Raw genomic sequence first — 15,318 nt, 5'->3', positions numbered from 1 at the left:
CTATGATTCCATGACATAAAATGTTTAACAGGATTAAAAATGTTCTACTAGTGTCTCTACTTGTATCAAGGTTTGTATGATAAAAGCCATTTGGTTTTCACTGCAAAATTAAAAAGCAGTGTTACCTAATTTTTAGATACCCTTCATAACATCTGAATAACCATACTGACTATTTTTTTTTTTAAGTCTGCATTATATATTACTGATACATGAGACTCAGATTCAGTCTGTAAAATGGAGTAAGAAATACTGTGCATTGTATTAGCATTCCTTTTCTGTATTTTATGGTATAAGCTTCTCAAACAAACAACCTTTCCTCAAAAACCTATTTATTCCCCCAGAACTGCTTTATGGATTTTCACAGGATCTAAAAACTTGCAAGCAGTGGCTCATAACACATAGCTGCTTCTTTTGCTTTTTCTGGACTCCCAGGAAAGATGACTCCGGCTTTTTCCTCACAGCCTCATTTTCAACAGGCAGTGTCTCTCGGTCATGCTGGGCATCTCATGTCAGTAATAACCTTAACCTTATGCCATAGCTCACAGTATCATAAGCACACACAAGGAAAAAGAAGCTTTCCCTGCAGCCATGTTGTACTTAGCTCTCTTACTGCAGAAATAAACCATGACATAAAGAGTTATCTGCCACCATCATGAAATACCAACTTAAACTAAAGGGATGGCTTTTGAATAATGACTGGCACAGATATCCTGCTTCTATTTACAGCTCTCCTTCCCACCACCTGCATAACTTTCACTTTGTTGTGCCTTAAGGCAGAAGACATGTCAGACAGGATATGAGAATTCTGTGGAACACCATAAAATGAACTAAATAAATGAATACTACCTCCTAATCAATTCTGGAATAAAAGAAATCCTGTTCCTGCAAAGCAGAAAACACTTTGAAGACTTTGCTAGTTCTGTCATCATTAACTGTCTCGTGTGACAGAGCACCTATGTGCCACTGTTATATGGGACATCATAAACACACACTGCCATAGACGCCAAAGAATCCTGTATTGCAGACCAAGTAAGAGTCTCCAATTTTTCTTATCAGGCTCTTCTTCTCTTCTTATTCAATGTAATCTACAGCAATTCACTCTGTTGAAATACAGACGAAATTTTCACAGGCTGTCTCACAATATGAAAGCTGACACGAAGGTATCGCATGTTTCACCCACAGTATTGTCTCTGCATCCATGGCAGAAACAAGTTCAAGTCCCCATCCTCTGTAAACTAAACTAATGTATCATGTCACATCTTTCCTGACACCTTTCCAAGCTGTACTAGGCTCAGGAAGAGCAATCGCTGTAGCACGTCTGGAGCCTCAGAAGACTAGATGATGTAAGAAGGGCTGAATCCTTTGGGAAAAGCACATAAACTGAATTTAATCTGCTAAATGAGAGTCTGGGATATTTTTCTTTCCTCCAAGGTATCCTACAACATACTAATGCCTAGTGTAAAGGGACAGACACTACCATGGGTGAAACACTCATCCAACTATGCTGAGAGCTCTAGTGGTTAATAATCTTATAAAAAAAAATGCAATGAAATGGCAAGCCATAGAAAAATGGCATAAAATTAAATAAAATGGAAATCATAACCATAATTCATAGAATTTACTCTTATTTCATTCATAAATATAACAATAATTTTATTTAAAATCTGTGAATTAGTGTGAAAAATACTCAAGATGACATCTGCAAGCATATTACTGCTGGCTTTGGCCTTTCAAGACGTGTATGATTGAAGTCTCTGGCATTGCAGACTAAAGTCAAGACTAAGGTTTTTTTAGTGTAAGGAAAGATCCCTACCATATAAGGACTTTTTTTATTACTATGATTAGGAGGCAGCAAAGAGAAGGAATAAATCAGTGCAGACTACAAGATATCAAAAAGGGATATACCAAAATTTAAATCTTTCAGTGCATCTCCTACCTTAATTAATCTTTTTTCATGAACAATCCTTGCCATGTATCCAGATGCTGAAGGTAATAAGGACTAGATGTTGTAAAGCAGAATGTATTTCTTTCATATCATTTCAAATCCTGAATTAAATTCACCAATAAACACCTAATTAGTATTTCAATCCCAGATCTCTGTAAGCACTGGTCTCTACCAAAGCACAATTCAGTGTTTCATAATTCATACAAAGGAGATAAAGGAATCAGAAATTGAGATAATCCAGAAAGAATGGAGGTAGACTGATGTTCAGATTTGATGATCCTAATATTTGGATAAATTCATTTGGCTCAGACTTGCAGCTGGCATGACTGTAACTCCTTAGCAAGGTTTTAAATCTGTTTGCATTTATGCACCTCTACAACATATGCAGCAGAAAGCATACTTGAGTAAAGAATATAAGCCTCCTGATTAAAGTACTATTTTTCTTAGTTAACTCTGCAGATCACTCAGAGGAAGTCCAGAGCACAGTTGGAAAAGCACAGCCATAACATGTAAATGATGCTATTTATGTCATAACTAGATATACAATGGAGAGAAGACAGCAGCAAGGTGCTGCCTAATTTGCAAAATTACATTCATTTATACAGTCTGTCACACAAATCACTGAAATAAAATGGTACCCAGCAGCTGGCAGATAATGTGGTATTTTCCTGTGTACCACTGCTCTCTCTTCTAAATAGCATGCACTAGTTGATTGCCAACAAGGAGCTACTAGCACAGACAGGGACAGCTCTCAGCAGAGATACTTGGCTGCTAAAAGGAGATGGGCATTAGCAGTGACAAGATGAGCTGCTCAAACAGGCAGACACGTGTACAGCTTGTGCTTTAATTGCTGCCAGCCGAAGACTACATGATGATTGCTGGAACCGGCCTTATTCCAGAGTACAACTGGGATGAAAGACCTTACTGGGCATGGCCCCAGACAATTTGGCCTAACTACACAGCTGCCCCTGCTTAGAGCAAGAGGATGGACAGGAGACCTCTCAGGGTTGGATCTTTCCAACCTGAAATATCCTATGACAAGATGGTGACAGTATATCTCATTTTCGCAGCCTCCTAGTGGGAGCAGTGCACTGAAAATATGAAATATTAGTAAAATTGTACTAACAATGTAGGAGAAAGCTACAGCCTTTCTAAACTCAGGTCTCCACACTTAATCTCTGCAGAGATTAAAACCAAAGTGCAAGTGCTTTCAAAGCCCAGGCACACAGCACTACAGTTCATAAAACACTAGCTTTAAAGCAGCATTAATTTATATATTTTAGATGCTTCTCTCCCCGGAGCAGACAAGAGACAGTGCTCTGCAAACACACATCCTCTGGTTCCAAGTCTTTCCTTTCTGATACAGAAATCATCAGTGAAATGGATTAAAAACAAAGTGGGGTGTGAAGAGTCAAATCCCAACTTCTATGAGGTTCAGTTTAGCAGATCTCAGAACATCACTGGTGCAGTCACCCTGCAGGAAGCCTTGGCCCATATCTGATCACAGCTGTCTGCCAAACACAAATATCATCAACACTACTGGCATGTTAAGTCAAATGGTAACACTCAGGAGGATCACAGAGGAAACATTTCTCTTTCACTAATTACATGTGGACATGTAAGCACTTTTGCCTATTCTGTATTGAGAAGCACAGGCAGTAAAAAGCCCTTCTGGCAAGCTACAGCCAACAAGTACCACTGTCTTCTAAAGCACACTACTTGGAAGGAAAAGTGCTATGTGGTAAAATACCCTGATTTAGAGAGAAATCACCAATTACAAAATTCCAAATTTTGGAAAAAAGGAAATAATATTACTAAAAGCTAATGTCGTGCATTCACCTTCTGCTATGTTTAAGTCCTTCATTCATGCCCTCTAACCAATACAATGAACGTTCCAATTAGTCATCATTTGCTTCCTTTTAACAAGAGAAACCCACAGTCATTCTCATCTCTTTCCAATTAAGGAACCTATAGTTTCATTGTAGAGTTACATGTTTAATATGCTACCAGACACACATACGTCTATATAGATTTGTTGCAGTTTCACTTTAAGAAAGTAATTCTAAAGCTAATAAAGACTGAACAATACTTTTATGACATCTTCAAGATAGTTATTCTACTCCAAAATCCTCATTTGCATTTATCAAATCTCATGACAAGTTCAAAGACTTATTCTTAGAACACACCTTTAAAACTATGCAGTAAAGCTAAACTGCGCTTCTCCGCATGAACAGGAAATTCAGGCTTGTAACTCTCACCAGTATCAAAAGCAGTTCCATGCACAAGTCCCACTGAACCCAAAAAAGAGGAAACCCTGATAAACTGTTTTTCCTTGAATTACTAAATACCTCCAGGGCACCTTAATGTCACATTAAAACGTCAAGGAACTTGTTTCTTAAATGTAACACGGTATTTAAAAAATAGTTTCAGAAATGTCCTTGGTACACCTCAGTCATTAAAGAAAACCTTTTACAGCAATCCCCTATTTGTCGTGTAAAAACAGTGACATAATCACTAGAAATCTGAAGTTTTCCAAGTCCTGCAGTAAAAAATACTCATGGTTAACAAACTGCTACCCACTGTCCAAAACAAGTATCTACATAATAATTTAATTAGCTGATGTAAAACGACCAATTTCCACTCAGACCCTGGATGTTTTCTTTAAAAGGCAAACCCAGAAAGCTTGAAAAATGCAGCTAGGAAGATTGCTGTGATAGGCAAGCCAAAAGAAAAAGAAAATGCTGCTAACAATTTCCTCTGAAAATAAACGTAGCATAGATTCTTTAAGGAGGTAGCTTGAATGATTCAAGGTTAAAATTTCATTATTATCCTTAAAGTCTGTCACACCAAATAGCTAAATATTCTGCTAAGGAGGGGATACAAGCATTTGATTTACAACAGATTATGACATGTGCTCATAATTATGAAGCTATCCTCATTTGTGTTACCTTTTCAAAGCACAAGAGCCATGTCCAAGGCTGTCCTGACAGGTGCCTTCAACATAATGCTATGGATGACATGTTACTTCTTTTTTAATATAATTTTCTTCAGTGATTAATTTAAACAAAAGTTTTAAAAGCTGATCAGTATGAACTTCAGAATGAGAGCTTTATCACACAATGAAGTTCCCTCTGAACAGAGGAGAAAAAGACACACTGTGGTCTGCCTGCATTTTCACATGCAAAGTAACAACTCCCCTTTCCGACTATCACACTGACATCATGCATCTGCCCTAGACTTTTTGCACATGCATTGAAAAGACACCTCAGAAAATGAAAAAGGCAGTTTTAAAATCAAAATAGCCATTTTGTTACTTACAGCATTTGATAAAATGGTAATGAGACATTCTTTCATCTCAGGCTGTAGTCTTGCTACAGGTTTCAGCATTCTCTTCTGCTACAACTGTCATGCCCAGAAAATGCATTATTTAGAGCCCTTCCTCAGGTATCCAGTATACCTCAGAATACATTATTGAGTGTAGTTTCCGTTCCAGGATCTTGCAGAGGCTTCCAAGTCATCCTCACCCGACTGCTGGCATTAAGATAAATCTCTGTGTGTCTTGAACCACGACTACCGCACGTGCTATTGTAGCACATTTGATTGACACAGCTCGTAATCCCACATTGCCAGGAATAGAAAGATTTAATTGGTGCGCACTTGCAGCCACGTTCTTCCAGCACTGAGGTGTGCTGCTGCACTGCGGCTCTCACAGTCCTGCCAGTTAATGGCTTTTCAATAGCTTTCAAATGGCAGCAAACTAAGCTTGATGAGTGGCTCAAATGAAATAGCAGAACAGGGGATTTTAAATTTTATGTGTGCATGTTGTGTGTGCACCAAATGTGACCAGATTCTTAGCTTGTACTAAACCAGGATTATTTTTAGTTGCCACCAGTTGCTGTGTGAATAGGAAATTGATATAGGCTGCCAAAAATAACCACCTTTTAGCATCACAGATTATTTTTCAGTATGTTGTAAGGTAAAAATCAGGATAGAGCTCACAGCCATTTTCAGACTCTCCTGGTTCATGTATGTGTTCATTTAAATTAAGCTAAGAAACATGCTTGTGTGTACATTCCTTAATATATTCCTGTTTTGTCATTTATTTTTATTACATTGCATCTTTTTCACAGATGGAATGTTTATGTCAGAAGAAAGAATCTGCAAGTTCTGCATGGTTTATATGATGATTATGTGCATGTTATCTAATGATATTTTAATCACTGACTGTCAGGCAAAAAGCTTATGAAAATGCATCACTAAGAACAAGTCCATACAATTATCTATCAGACCACAGAATAACGAGACAATGTATACTGACGCATTACCCAGTTTCAGATTAAGGGCACACAAAAGACAGACCTGCATTGTATTTTAAACACCAAGGCTGCATCATCCTCCGAGAACAATTCATGCATTAATTTTCCAAAAACACTCACCCAGGAATGTAGTTGCTACTTCTTTGAGAAACCACCACAGAACTACAGTGAAATATTTTTATAAAATAAAATTTAAAAATTAGGAAAACTGTGCTCAGAGAAGATTTATGTCGCTTACCATGTGTTATGCTTACCACATTCACTGAGTGAAAACTCTTGTGAAGGGAAACTGATAGCTTAGCCATATTTAAATCATTTACTTGTCTGAAAGGTTCTTACCTACTGTTTTGTACACATACTATTTTTAACAGCTACAAAGTGTTAAAGGGACTACAAAGGGAAAAGGGTCTAACTCATTAGTAAAGATTACTAATTCAGATTCTATTAACTACTCTGCAAAGTTCCCACAATAGTAGAAAGATATATATTCACAGGCTTCCAGTGATCCATTAGCAAAACCCTTAGCTGAAAATTCTCAGCTCCAAACAGACACATATTTAAAATCTGATTTTAGGTATAATATTCACAGAAATAGTTTTGCAGAACTAATTATTTAGGTAGGTTGGTTGAGTTTTTTTTTTTTCCTAAAAACATCATTTTTCAAAAGAAAGAGGAAAAAAAATCTAGAAATAACCAGGGGATATAGGGATAAATTATATAAAACATGATACAGTAATTTTATTACCAGGGAAACTTTTCACTGTAAAGCTCAGAAGTCCAAAGTAATTACATCTATCCAGACTTTTTTTCACACTTATACAACACTAGGCCAGTATGGACCATATGGCTTATAAAATAAACATACACAGTGTTTTAAGAGGCAATGTTAGTCATAGTTCATGAGCAAGTGTCAAATAATGTGACAAAAAGCCCTTTGAGCAATACCTTTTGGTGTAGACATTCCTGACAGGTTCATCTCTGGTGGTACTGTCAGGCAGACAAACTGCCATGTCTAATAACATCACGCTTCTACCAGCCGACACTGGTTACAACTAGAAGGACTCTTGGTAAACACTGGTGAATGGGAGCAATGGACAAAGGATGCTTTGCCGAAGACAGAGGTAAAGGGAAATGGAAGTATTTATGATTATGGCTTGAACAAAATGCAGAGAAAAGGTATTTGGATGTCTCATTTGAGATTATAATATATGTGTTTATCTACTGAACTGCCATAGTGAAAATTTAGGATGATGAAACTTAGTTATTTATATGATGAATTAGTTAGTTATATGATGAATTAGACTGCATACTTGATCCTACTAGAAATGAGAGCGAATTCAATAAGGCCAAGTGTACGGTCCTGAATCTGGGTCAGGGCAACTCCCAGTATCCCTAAAGGCTGGGGGATGAAGGGATTGAGAACAGCCCTGCAGAGAAGGACCTAGGGGTACTGGTGGATGAAAAGCTGGACATGAGCCAGCAGTGTGCACTTGCAGCCCAGAAAGCCAACTGTGTCCTCAACTGCGTCAGAAGGAGCCAGTTGACGGAGGTGATTCTCCACCTCTACTCTGCTCTGGCAAGTCCCCATCTGGAGCACTGCATTGAGCTCTGGGGTGTCCAGGACACAACAGACAGAGACTTGTTTGAGTGGGTCCAGAGAAGGACTGCAAAAATGATCAGAGGGATGGAACACCACTTCTATGAGAAAAGGCTGAGAGAGTCAGGGTTGGTCTGCCTGGAGAATTTCCAGGGAGATCTTATTGCAGCCTTTCAGTACTTAAAGAGGGCTTATAAGAAAGATTTGGACAAACGCTTTAGTGGGGTCTGTTGAACTAGGATAAGGGGCAATATTTTTAAACTCAAAGAGTATATAAGGAAGATTTTTTTTATGATTAATTTAAAACAGCACTTTATACTGCTATCAGTAGGAAGTTCTGACACACCAAAGGGCAGCATTAAAGCAGCACAAAAATGAGGAGAGAGGAAAGGTGCCAGATAAACCTATGGTCAAATGAAAACACTAGGCAGAGTAAGTAGCATGAAATGGGGAATAAAGAGAAATGACAAGGGATATCTGTGAGTGCAGAGACGGGATGAACCTTGAGAAGTAGCAGCTGAACTTGAGGCAAAATTTTGGAAGCCAGAACAATAATACTTAAGAGGAAGAAATCTGGTCTATGTGTCGGAAAGACACATGACTTCCACTGCAACCTTTTGCTAGGATGGAAAGCAGAGAAAGAACAGAGAAAGAAATTGCTGCAGTCACAGTGGCAGATGTCTATGCCATAAACAAAGATTTCAAGTGTGAGAACAAAAAGAAAAACTTAGGTTTCTGATACGAGCCCAAAGGAGGGAATATTTTGTTGTCAGTGATTTTACAAAGCAAATTGTACAATTTGCTTATTTCACAAGAAGACTGGTATTAGTCATGGTTAGGTATTTTCTCCTGATTGAACTCCAGCAACAAGAAAGAAATTCTGAAAAAAAAGAAAACCCAAGCACCAGAAGATACAAATAACACTTAAAATCGGACCATGTAAACTATGGATGTATATCTGGACAAGCCCCAGCTACATTACAATACTGCTTTATCTGAACATTAGGGAACACAGAAACATTTTCATTCACAACCCCACTGGTTTCAAGAACACGCCAGTGTTTAAGTCTACAATAAGGCATAAGTGTATTTGGACTGGTGAAAAAAGACTGAGCTAGTATTAAACCTGGTGATAAAACACTTAATAATATATCTGATTTTGTACAGTTTACCAAAACCAGACACGAAATAGAACCAAGGTCAGAAAACAAGATACATTTACCTCTTCTGGAAAAATTTCTTGCCACCTCTCCCTACTGAAAGAAAACGGCCACTTTCATGCTATGCACAAATCCAGCATTCAATGAAATCTTGGAACTGGTGAACCATCACTAGGATAGCTATTTGCTTTATGATAAACATACATTTATGGATCATCATCTCAGGGTAGACACTGCTTTCACACCTCAATTTTCAAGGCTCAAAACTTGTCTCAGAAAAATCACCTATGAAATAATCTACAATAACTTACAAAAAAAACCCCACTGGTTAAAATAAGGTCTTGCTGCCAAGAACTGACATGCTGTATCGTATTTATGTCATGTAAATATTTTGTTGCTCTGCCAGTGTCTTCTGGTGTCACAAGCAACCGAACACCTAATATTTCTATCATCTTAGTATTTTATAATTCACATGTAACTGTGAGATTTGATAGAGAAATGCAGAAATATCTGCAAGCAATTTGAATAATTAGAAAAACACCGTAACTATGGGGTTTAAAAACATGACAGATGCTCCCTGTTTATGCCTTTTTCATTCAGTACAACAAAGCTTGCTATATTCCTTCAGATGTTAAAATTTTATAGCATTACTTACGGTTTTAAGACTGCAGATGAAAACAATGGGATGCAGAGTAACATTAACATTACTCATATATTTTGATAAAAGATACTGCTTAGCAATCAATCCTTGGACATGCTATCCAGCTGCCAACAAGCCACTCTTCAAATAACATCTGGTAGTTGTATGCTCATCAGGAAGCTAAGGATGAACCATAGCATACGTAGATACTTAGGAAGAAGGATTCTAGACTAATCTTTTCTACACGCATCACAACAGAAAAAAAACACAGCAGTTTTTCCAAATAAATTTTCAGATTAGCTGTCCTGTAAAATGAATGAGTTTGGTTCTATCTATAGCAGCAACAAACCAAATCTAATCACCCAATCACTCATAGTGCAGTTGACTCCCAGAGAACCAAATGACTTTTCCTCTTCTCTTCCTCCAGCCTTTGCCCACTTTCCTTCTTTCCCATTTCACTGCAAATGCCTTGATTTTTCAGGAATAAAGTATCTTCCTCCCACTCTACTACCACTGGATCAAACCTTGACAGAATATGGAAAGTGAAAAAATCCTTTTTCTTCTTCTCCATTTATGTTATAACTAAATGAATAGGGGTGGACTAATCTGTAGTTATTTTTAATGGATTGGAAATAGTAGGTTAAAATTACAGGACATTATTACCCAGTACTGATGAAGTCTGCAAAATAACCAGGAGAAGTTATGCACCATCTGAGAGCACCACTTGCTTCCTCCCATACTCAAAATTATCATTTTTAGGCTGGATGTAAACTTCTCTAGCAGTTTCTTAACTGGACAAGATGAAGCAGCTATCATTTGTGGTAGGAGAGCCCAGAACTCTGTAATAACAAGGCTAAATACAACAAAGAAATCCCAATAGTCTCATATACAGTTAGTCCCATCTTGGGCATTGGAAGTGATTCAATAATTAATTTCTTCATTACAATCTGTGTATACTTTTTTTAAAAAAATTAGATTTCTTACTAGATTTGATGGAAGGATGACAAAGAGGAGCTGCACACTTTTTATATAAAATGTTCCTTATGAGACTGAAAAGAAACTATCAAGACATGTTAAAATGATAAACAGAAAAACATGACAGTCATCACAAACTCCTGACACAAGAGAGAATGAAAAAACAACCACGAATTTCCATATAAAGAGCTATTATATGATAATATAGGGTTGTGGTTTTTAAGTTTATAATATTTAGTAAAGAAATAGACAATGTCAAGAATTCAGTTTAACATGAAAAGTGCATTGTTATCCTCCTGATAATTATCAAATGCCATGGCTCTCTGCATTGTATCCTTTTTTTTTTTCTTTTCTAATTTCTTTGATAATTTTAAAACCAGGAGACAAATAATGACCACTTTAGAGGATGGATAAAAATCTAAGAATAAAACAGAGGAATTTGTGTATCCTTTATAGGAGCAAATGTTACTACAACAATGTAAATCTTGAAGTGTAACTACAGAAATCTTAAAGGACTGTCAAAGTTAAGATAGAGTGTGATCCTAATTTAGGAAAAAGTAAAACAGCTAAAAAAGCTGAAGAATGCAGTGACTGAATTAGACTCTTCTGGAACTGTCAGATAGCAAAAAGGATGGTGTGGTAATTAGTAATCTCAGAGATAACCCTACTAGTAGCTGTTCAATAAACAAACAAATTAAACAAAAACCACCACCAACAAAAACTAAGAATTGATGTTGAAGATTTGTAAAGGGTGGTGAAGTAACTGGTTAAAATAGCCAATCACAACATTCAAGAAATCCAACCCAAATAAAAACATTTGCACTACATTCTGCAGACCAAGAATAGAATAAATCTTAGATCTAAGTTTTAACAGGATACTGAGGGGAGTTCTGTAGACACAGGATGAATATTGGACAGTTTTTATTGTGCTGACAATTACAATCATAGAATCACAGAAACATAGAATGATTCGGGTTGGAAGGGATGCCTTTCCATAGACCGGGTTGCTCAAAGCCTCATCCAGCCTGGCTCTGAATACTGCCAGGGGTGAGGCAGCCACAACTGCTCTGAGCAACCTGTTCCAGTGCCTCACCACCCTCACATGAAAGAATTTATTCCCAAAATTATCCTCTTTTGGTTTAAAGCCATTCCCCTTTGTCCTATCACTACTTGCTCTACATTAAAAGCCCCTATCCAGCTTTCTTGTAGGCCTTCCTTAGGTATATTAAATCCTCTGATGTACATAATAGTTTCAATTATAAACACTGTAATCAAAATGGCATATTATTAAATTATAACAATCTGAAATGCAAAGATTAAAATTAAGTAAAACGGCTACCCAAGACCTATTTTGTTTTCTGATCTTTCTACAGTCCTTTGTATCTCATAGTAAATACAATATTGCTTCTTTTTCAGAGCCTTTCTGCACTCCATTCTACATGTTAACTCAGCACAACTTGTTAATGCATACTTGGCTTCCAATTTTTTCTTATGAATGAAGCACAGAACAGAACTGGGATTTCAGAGAGGGAAGGTGTGGAAAAAAACATGTCACATAAATTGACAATACTGACAGATGTGCACAGTGTAGCAACATGCAGCTGGGACAGCCATTCTGATTCTAGACCTTCTCCCATATCTAATGGCCGCATTTATTTATTTCCTTCTTTTTATTTTGCTTGCATCAGTGTTTCTGGAATTCATCATTCTGACCACAAGGACCAGGTAAGAGTATGAACTGATGAAAATGATAACCAAATCAAAGAGTATGATGATAAGAACTTCAGACGTAAGATACCATTATGCAGCTTGAAGATGACATGGACAAGTAGATAAACTCAGTGAACAAGAGAGAGATGCAGAATTTACTGCACTCAGCATGACCGTATTAGAATTATATCTCACTCTCAAATTAGCAGAAAATAAATAAGGAGCTGACAAGAATTAGGCAGCTGCTAGGGGAAGGAGATGGAAAATGAGAGAGGTATATAAAGAAGCTAGGAAAACAGGCACAGTGACATGACTGTTAAAGGCACTGATTTATAAGGATATCAAAGCAACACTGAAAAAGCAGTAAATCAACATAATTAAAATTATTTGAGGTCAAATTAAGGATAGTGCAGCTACAAACAAAATAAGTCAAAGATGGTGGAAAGAAGGAAATAACTTCTTCCATATGGGCAGTGAACAGGACACAGCTGAGATGCCAGCAGGAACAGGAATAAAGGAGGATCTGCAAACATAGACTAAGAATGGTGTGGAGAGTGCTGAGGATTAATCAGTAAATACAAGATGCCATGACAATAAGTTTCTCCATACAAAAAAAAAAAACATTCAAGTCAGATTTGTGTTTTGTACAAACATGAAAAACAAAGACAAAACTCGTCACTTCAGCCAGCAGCTGATTTACACATGAACAAGAAGAGAGTAAGGCAGCCTTGCACAGTTACTGCACATACCACTGGAGCAGCTATAATGTCAGTACACTGTCTAAATTTGCTGAAAATTCTGATAGCTTGTACCCAGCTTTTTTCTAATAATGTATGTCACATTTTATTTCATTCCCCAATAATCTGAAAACTTATTCTTACAGAATAATGTATTTCTTTCCTTACTGGAATGGCTGGATGTTCGTAAGAAACAGAAGATTCATTTCTTTGCTTTCAAATGAACACTTCTTTCAATCAAACACTGCATTAGAAAAGTAGTTACTCTTCTAATACTCTTTTCTTAGAAATACAATAGTAATTACCTTTTATTTCATGGGACAACTGAGAAGGTAGCAAAACAGAAATGCAAAAACATAATGTGGTCAAATAAATCTGTAAAGGATTATCCAGCAGGGTAAATCACATCATTCCAACCAATCTATAAGGTGGGTTGTTTTTTGCTTCCATTTATAGCAGAGTTTTCCTTGAGAAAGAAAAGAAGTATTCATCACCTTGCTATCCTGGCAGAGGACAAACTGCATGAGAAGTTATTTCCTTCACCCTTTAGCCAGAACACATAATGCTGAAATCTGCAAGGATTGCCACTCAAAGCTGTAAATTCTTAAAAGAGAAAACCACACAAGTTGGCACTGACTATAAACCATTCTTTCAGAATTCTTAGATCTTAGCCTCAAAATCAGTAGTTCTGTCACTGCCTTCAAAGGGAGCAAAGCTAAATCCTTTAAAGTGAATGACTTAAGATTATTGGAAAATGACATAAGTGAGCTATCTTGGAAAAAAAGAATAGGCAATTATGCATAGCACACCAAGACTAATTTGCATAACATCTTTCAAATGCTCCTGCTGAACCTGGTGTTAACTGGAGACTAAGCATTTATCAATTTTTCAATATTATTGTCATTTCAAAATCTCTTTCCCTTATCATTATCAACATATTTTTGTCAAATTCAAGGACAACATAGCAATAGGTAATGCTAATTTGACTAGAGAAATTAGTGGGTTTAATTTCACCAACTATAGATCTAATCTTATGGCCTTGGCTGAAGTCAAGAGTGGATAGGGCTCATCACCTTTTACTATTAGTCCTTCTGGGCGTTCTGTCTATGTAAATTGAATATTGCATTTACATGGGTTTACTGAATTCACTTCCTTATGTTTTAAAGAGAAAAAAAATCGCATCTGCTAAAAAATGTTGGCATTTGTTGAACCTAATTATAGTGTCTGAAACTAAAATGTAGAGTGTGTGCTAAAGATAATTTCATGTTAGGATGCATTTAATCATCAGAAGCAAATTTCAAAAAAGGGTTTTAAACATATATATTAAAAAAAAAAAAAGCTATAAAGGCTGAGCACACAGATTTACCGATAATATAGAATCATAGAATCACAGGTTAGGGTTGGAAAGGACCTCAAGATCATCTAGTTCCAACACCCCTGCCATGGGCAGGGACACCTCACACTAAACCATATCACCCAAGGCTTCATCCAACCTGGACTTGAACACTGCCAGGGATGGAGCATTCACAACCTCCCTGGGCAACCCACTCCAATGCCTCACCACCCTAACAGGAAAGAATTTCTTCCTTATATCCAGTCTAAACCTCTGCTGTTTAAGTTTGAACACGTTACCCCTTGTCCTATCACTACAGTCCCTAATGAATAGTCCCTCACCAGTATCCCTGTAGGCCCCCTTCAGATACTGGAAGGCTGCTATGAGGTCTCCACGCAGCCTTCTCTTCTCCAGGCTAAACAGCCCCAACTTTCTCAGCCTGTCTTCATACGGGAGGTGCTCCAGTCCCCTGATCATCCTCGTGGCCCTCCTCTGGACTTGTTCTAACAGTTCCATGTCCTTTTTATGTTGAGGACACCAGAACTGCACACAGGAAAGGTCCAATGCTTTGTGATATGAAGAATTTATTTCTTTTTTGTGTGCCTCTAGCTTCTTTCTCCTTTTGATCAGGATACCATACATAATACAGAAAAGAAGTAATAAGTAGTTTTCCATGGTTCAGTCCAAAATGTATAACTAGAATACCTCAAACGTTGCACAGGTTGAAGAGTAAGTAAACAGGGTCCTTCAATAAGTAACTTAGGAGACCAGTTAACCCATAGGTATCTCATTTTACAGCAGTTAAATATCTTTGTACCTGGTCTCAGTCAACATGTGGTAAACTAGCTATGTGCAAGAATCCCACTTCAATGTTGGCATCAGATATGTTCATCACTTTAAAAGGT

The 15,318-nt window shown here is 37.2% G+C and overlaps 1 protein-coding gene across 1 annotated transcript in view; it reads right to left on the bottom strand.

The window, feature by feature from the left end:
- Positions 1 to 5,527, bottom strand: part of MYO16 (myosin XVI) — a 297,078-nt gene extending 291,551 nt beyond the window's left edge. Inside the window, exon 1 of the mRNA XM_005145243.2 lies at positions 5,264 to 5,527. Within this exon, the coding sequence (XP_005145300.2) occupies positions 5,264 to 5,291 (28 nt within the window). The 5' untranslated portion in view covers positions 5,292 to 5,527. The remainder of the gene's footprint in view (positions 1 to 5,263) is intronic.
- Between the last annotated feature and the right edge of the window lie 9,791 nt (positions 5,528 to 15,318).

Source organism: Melopsittacus undulatus, chromosome 2 (genome assembly GCF_012275295.1).
Source record: "Melopsittacus undulatus isolate bMelUnd1 chromosome 2, bMelUnd1.mat.Z, whole genome shotgun sequence".
In the NCBI taxonomy this organism is placed as follows: Eukaryota; Metazoa; Chordata; class Aves; order Psittaciformes; family Psittaculidae; genus Melopsittacus; species Melopsittacus undulatus.
This window is presented reverse-complemented; position numbering and strand designations above follow the sequence as displayed.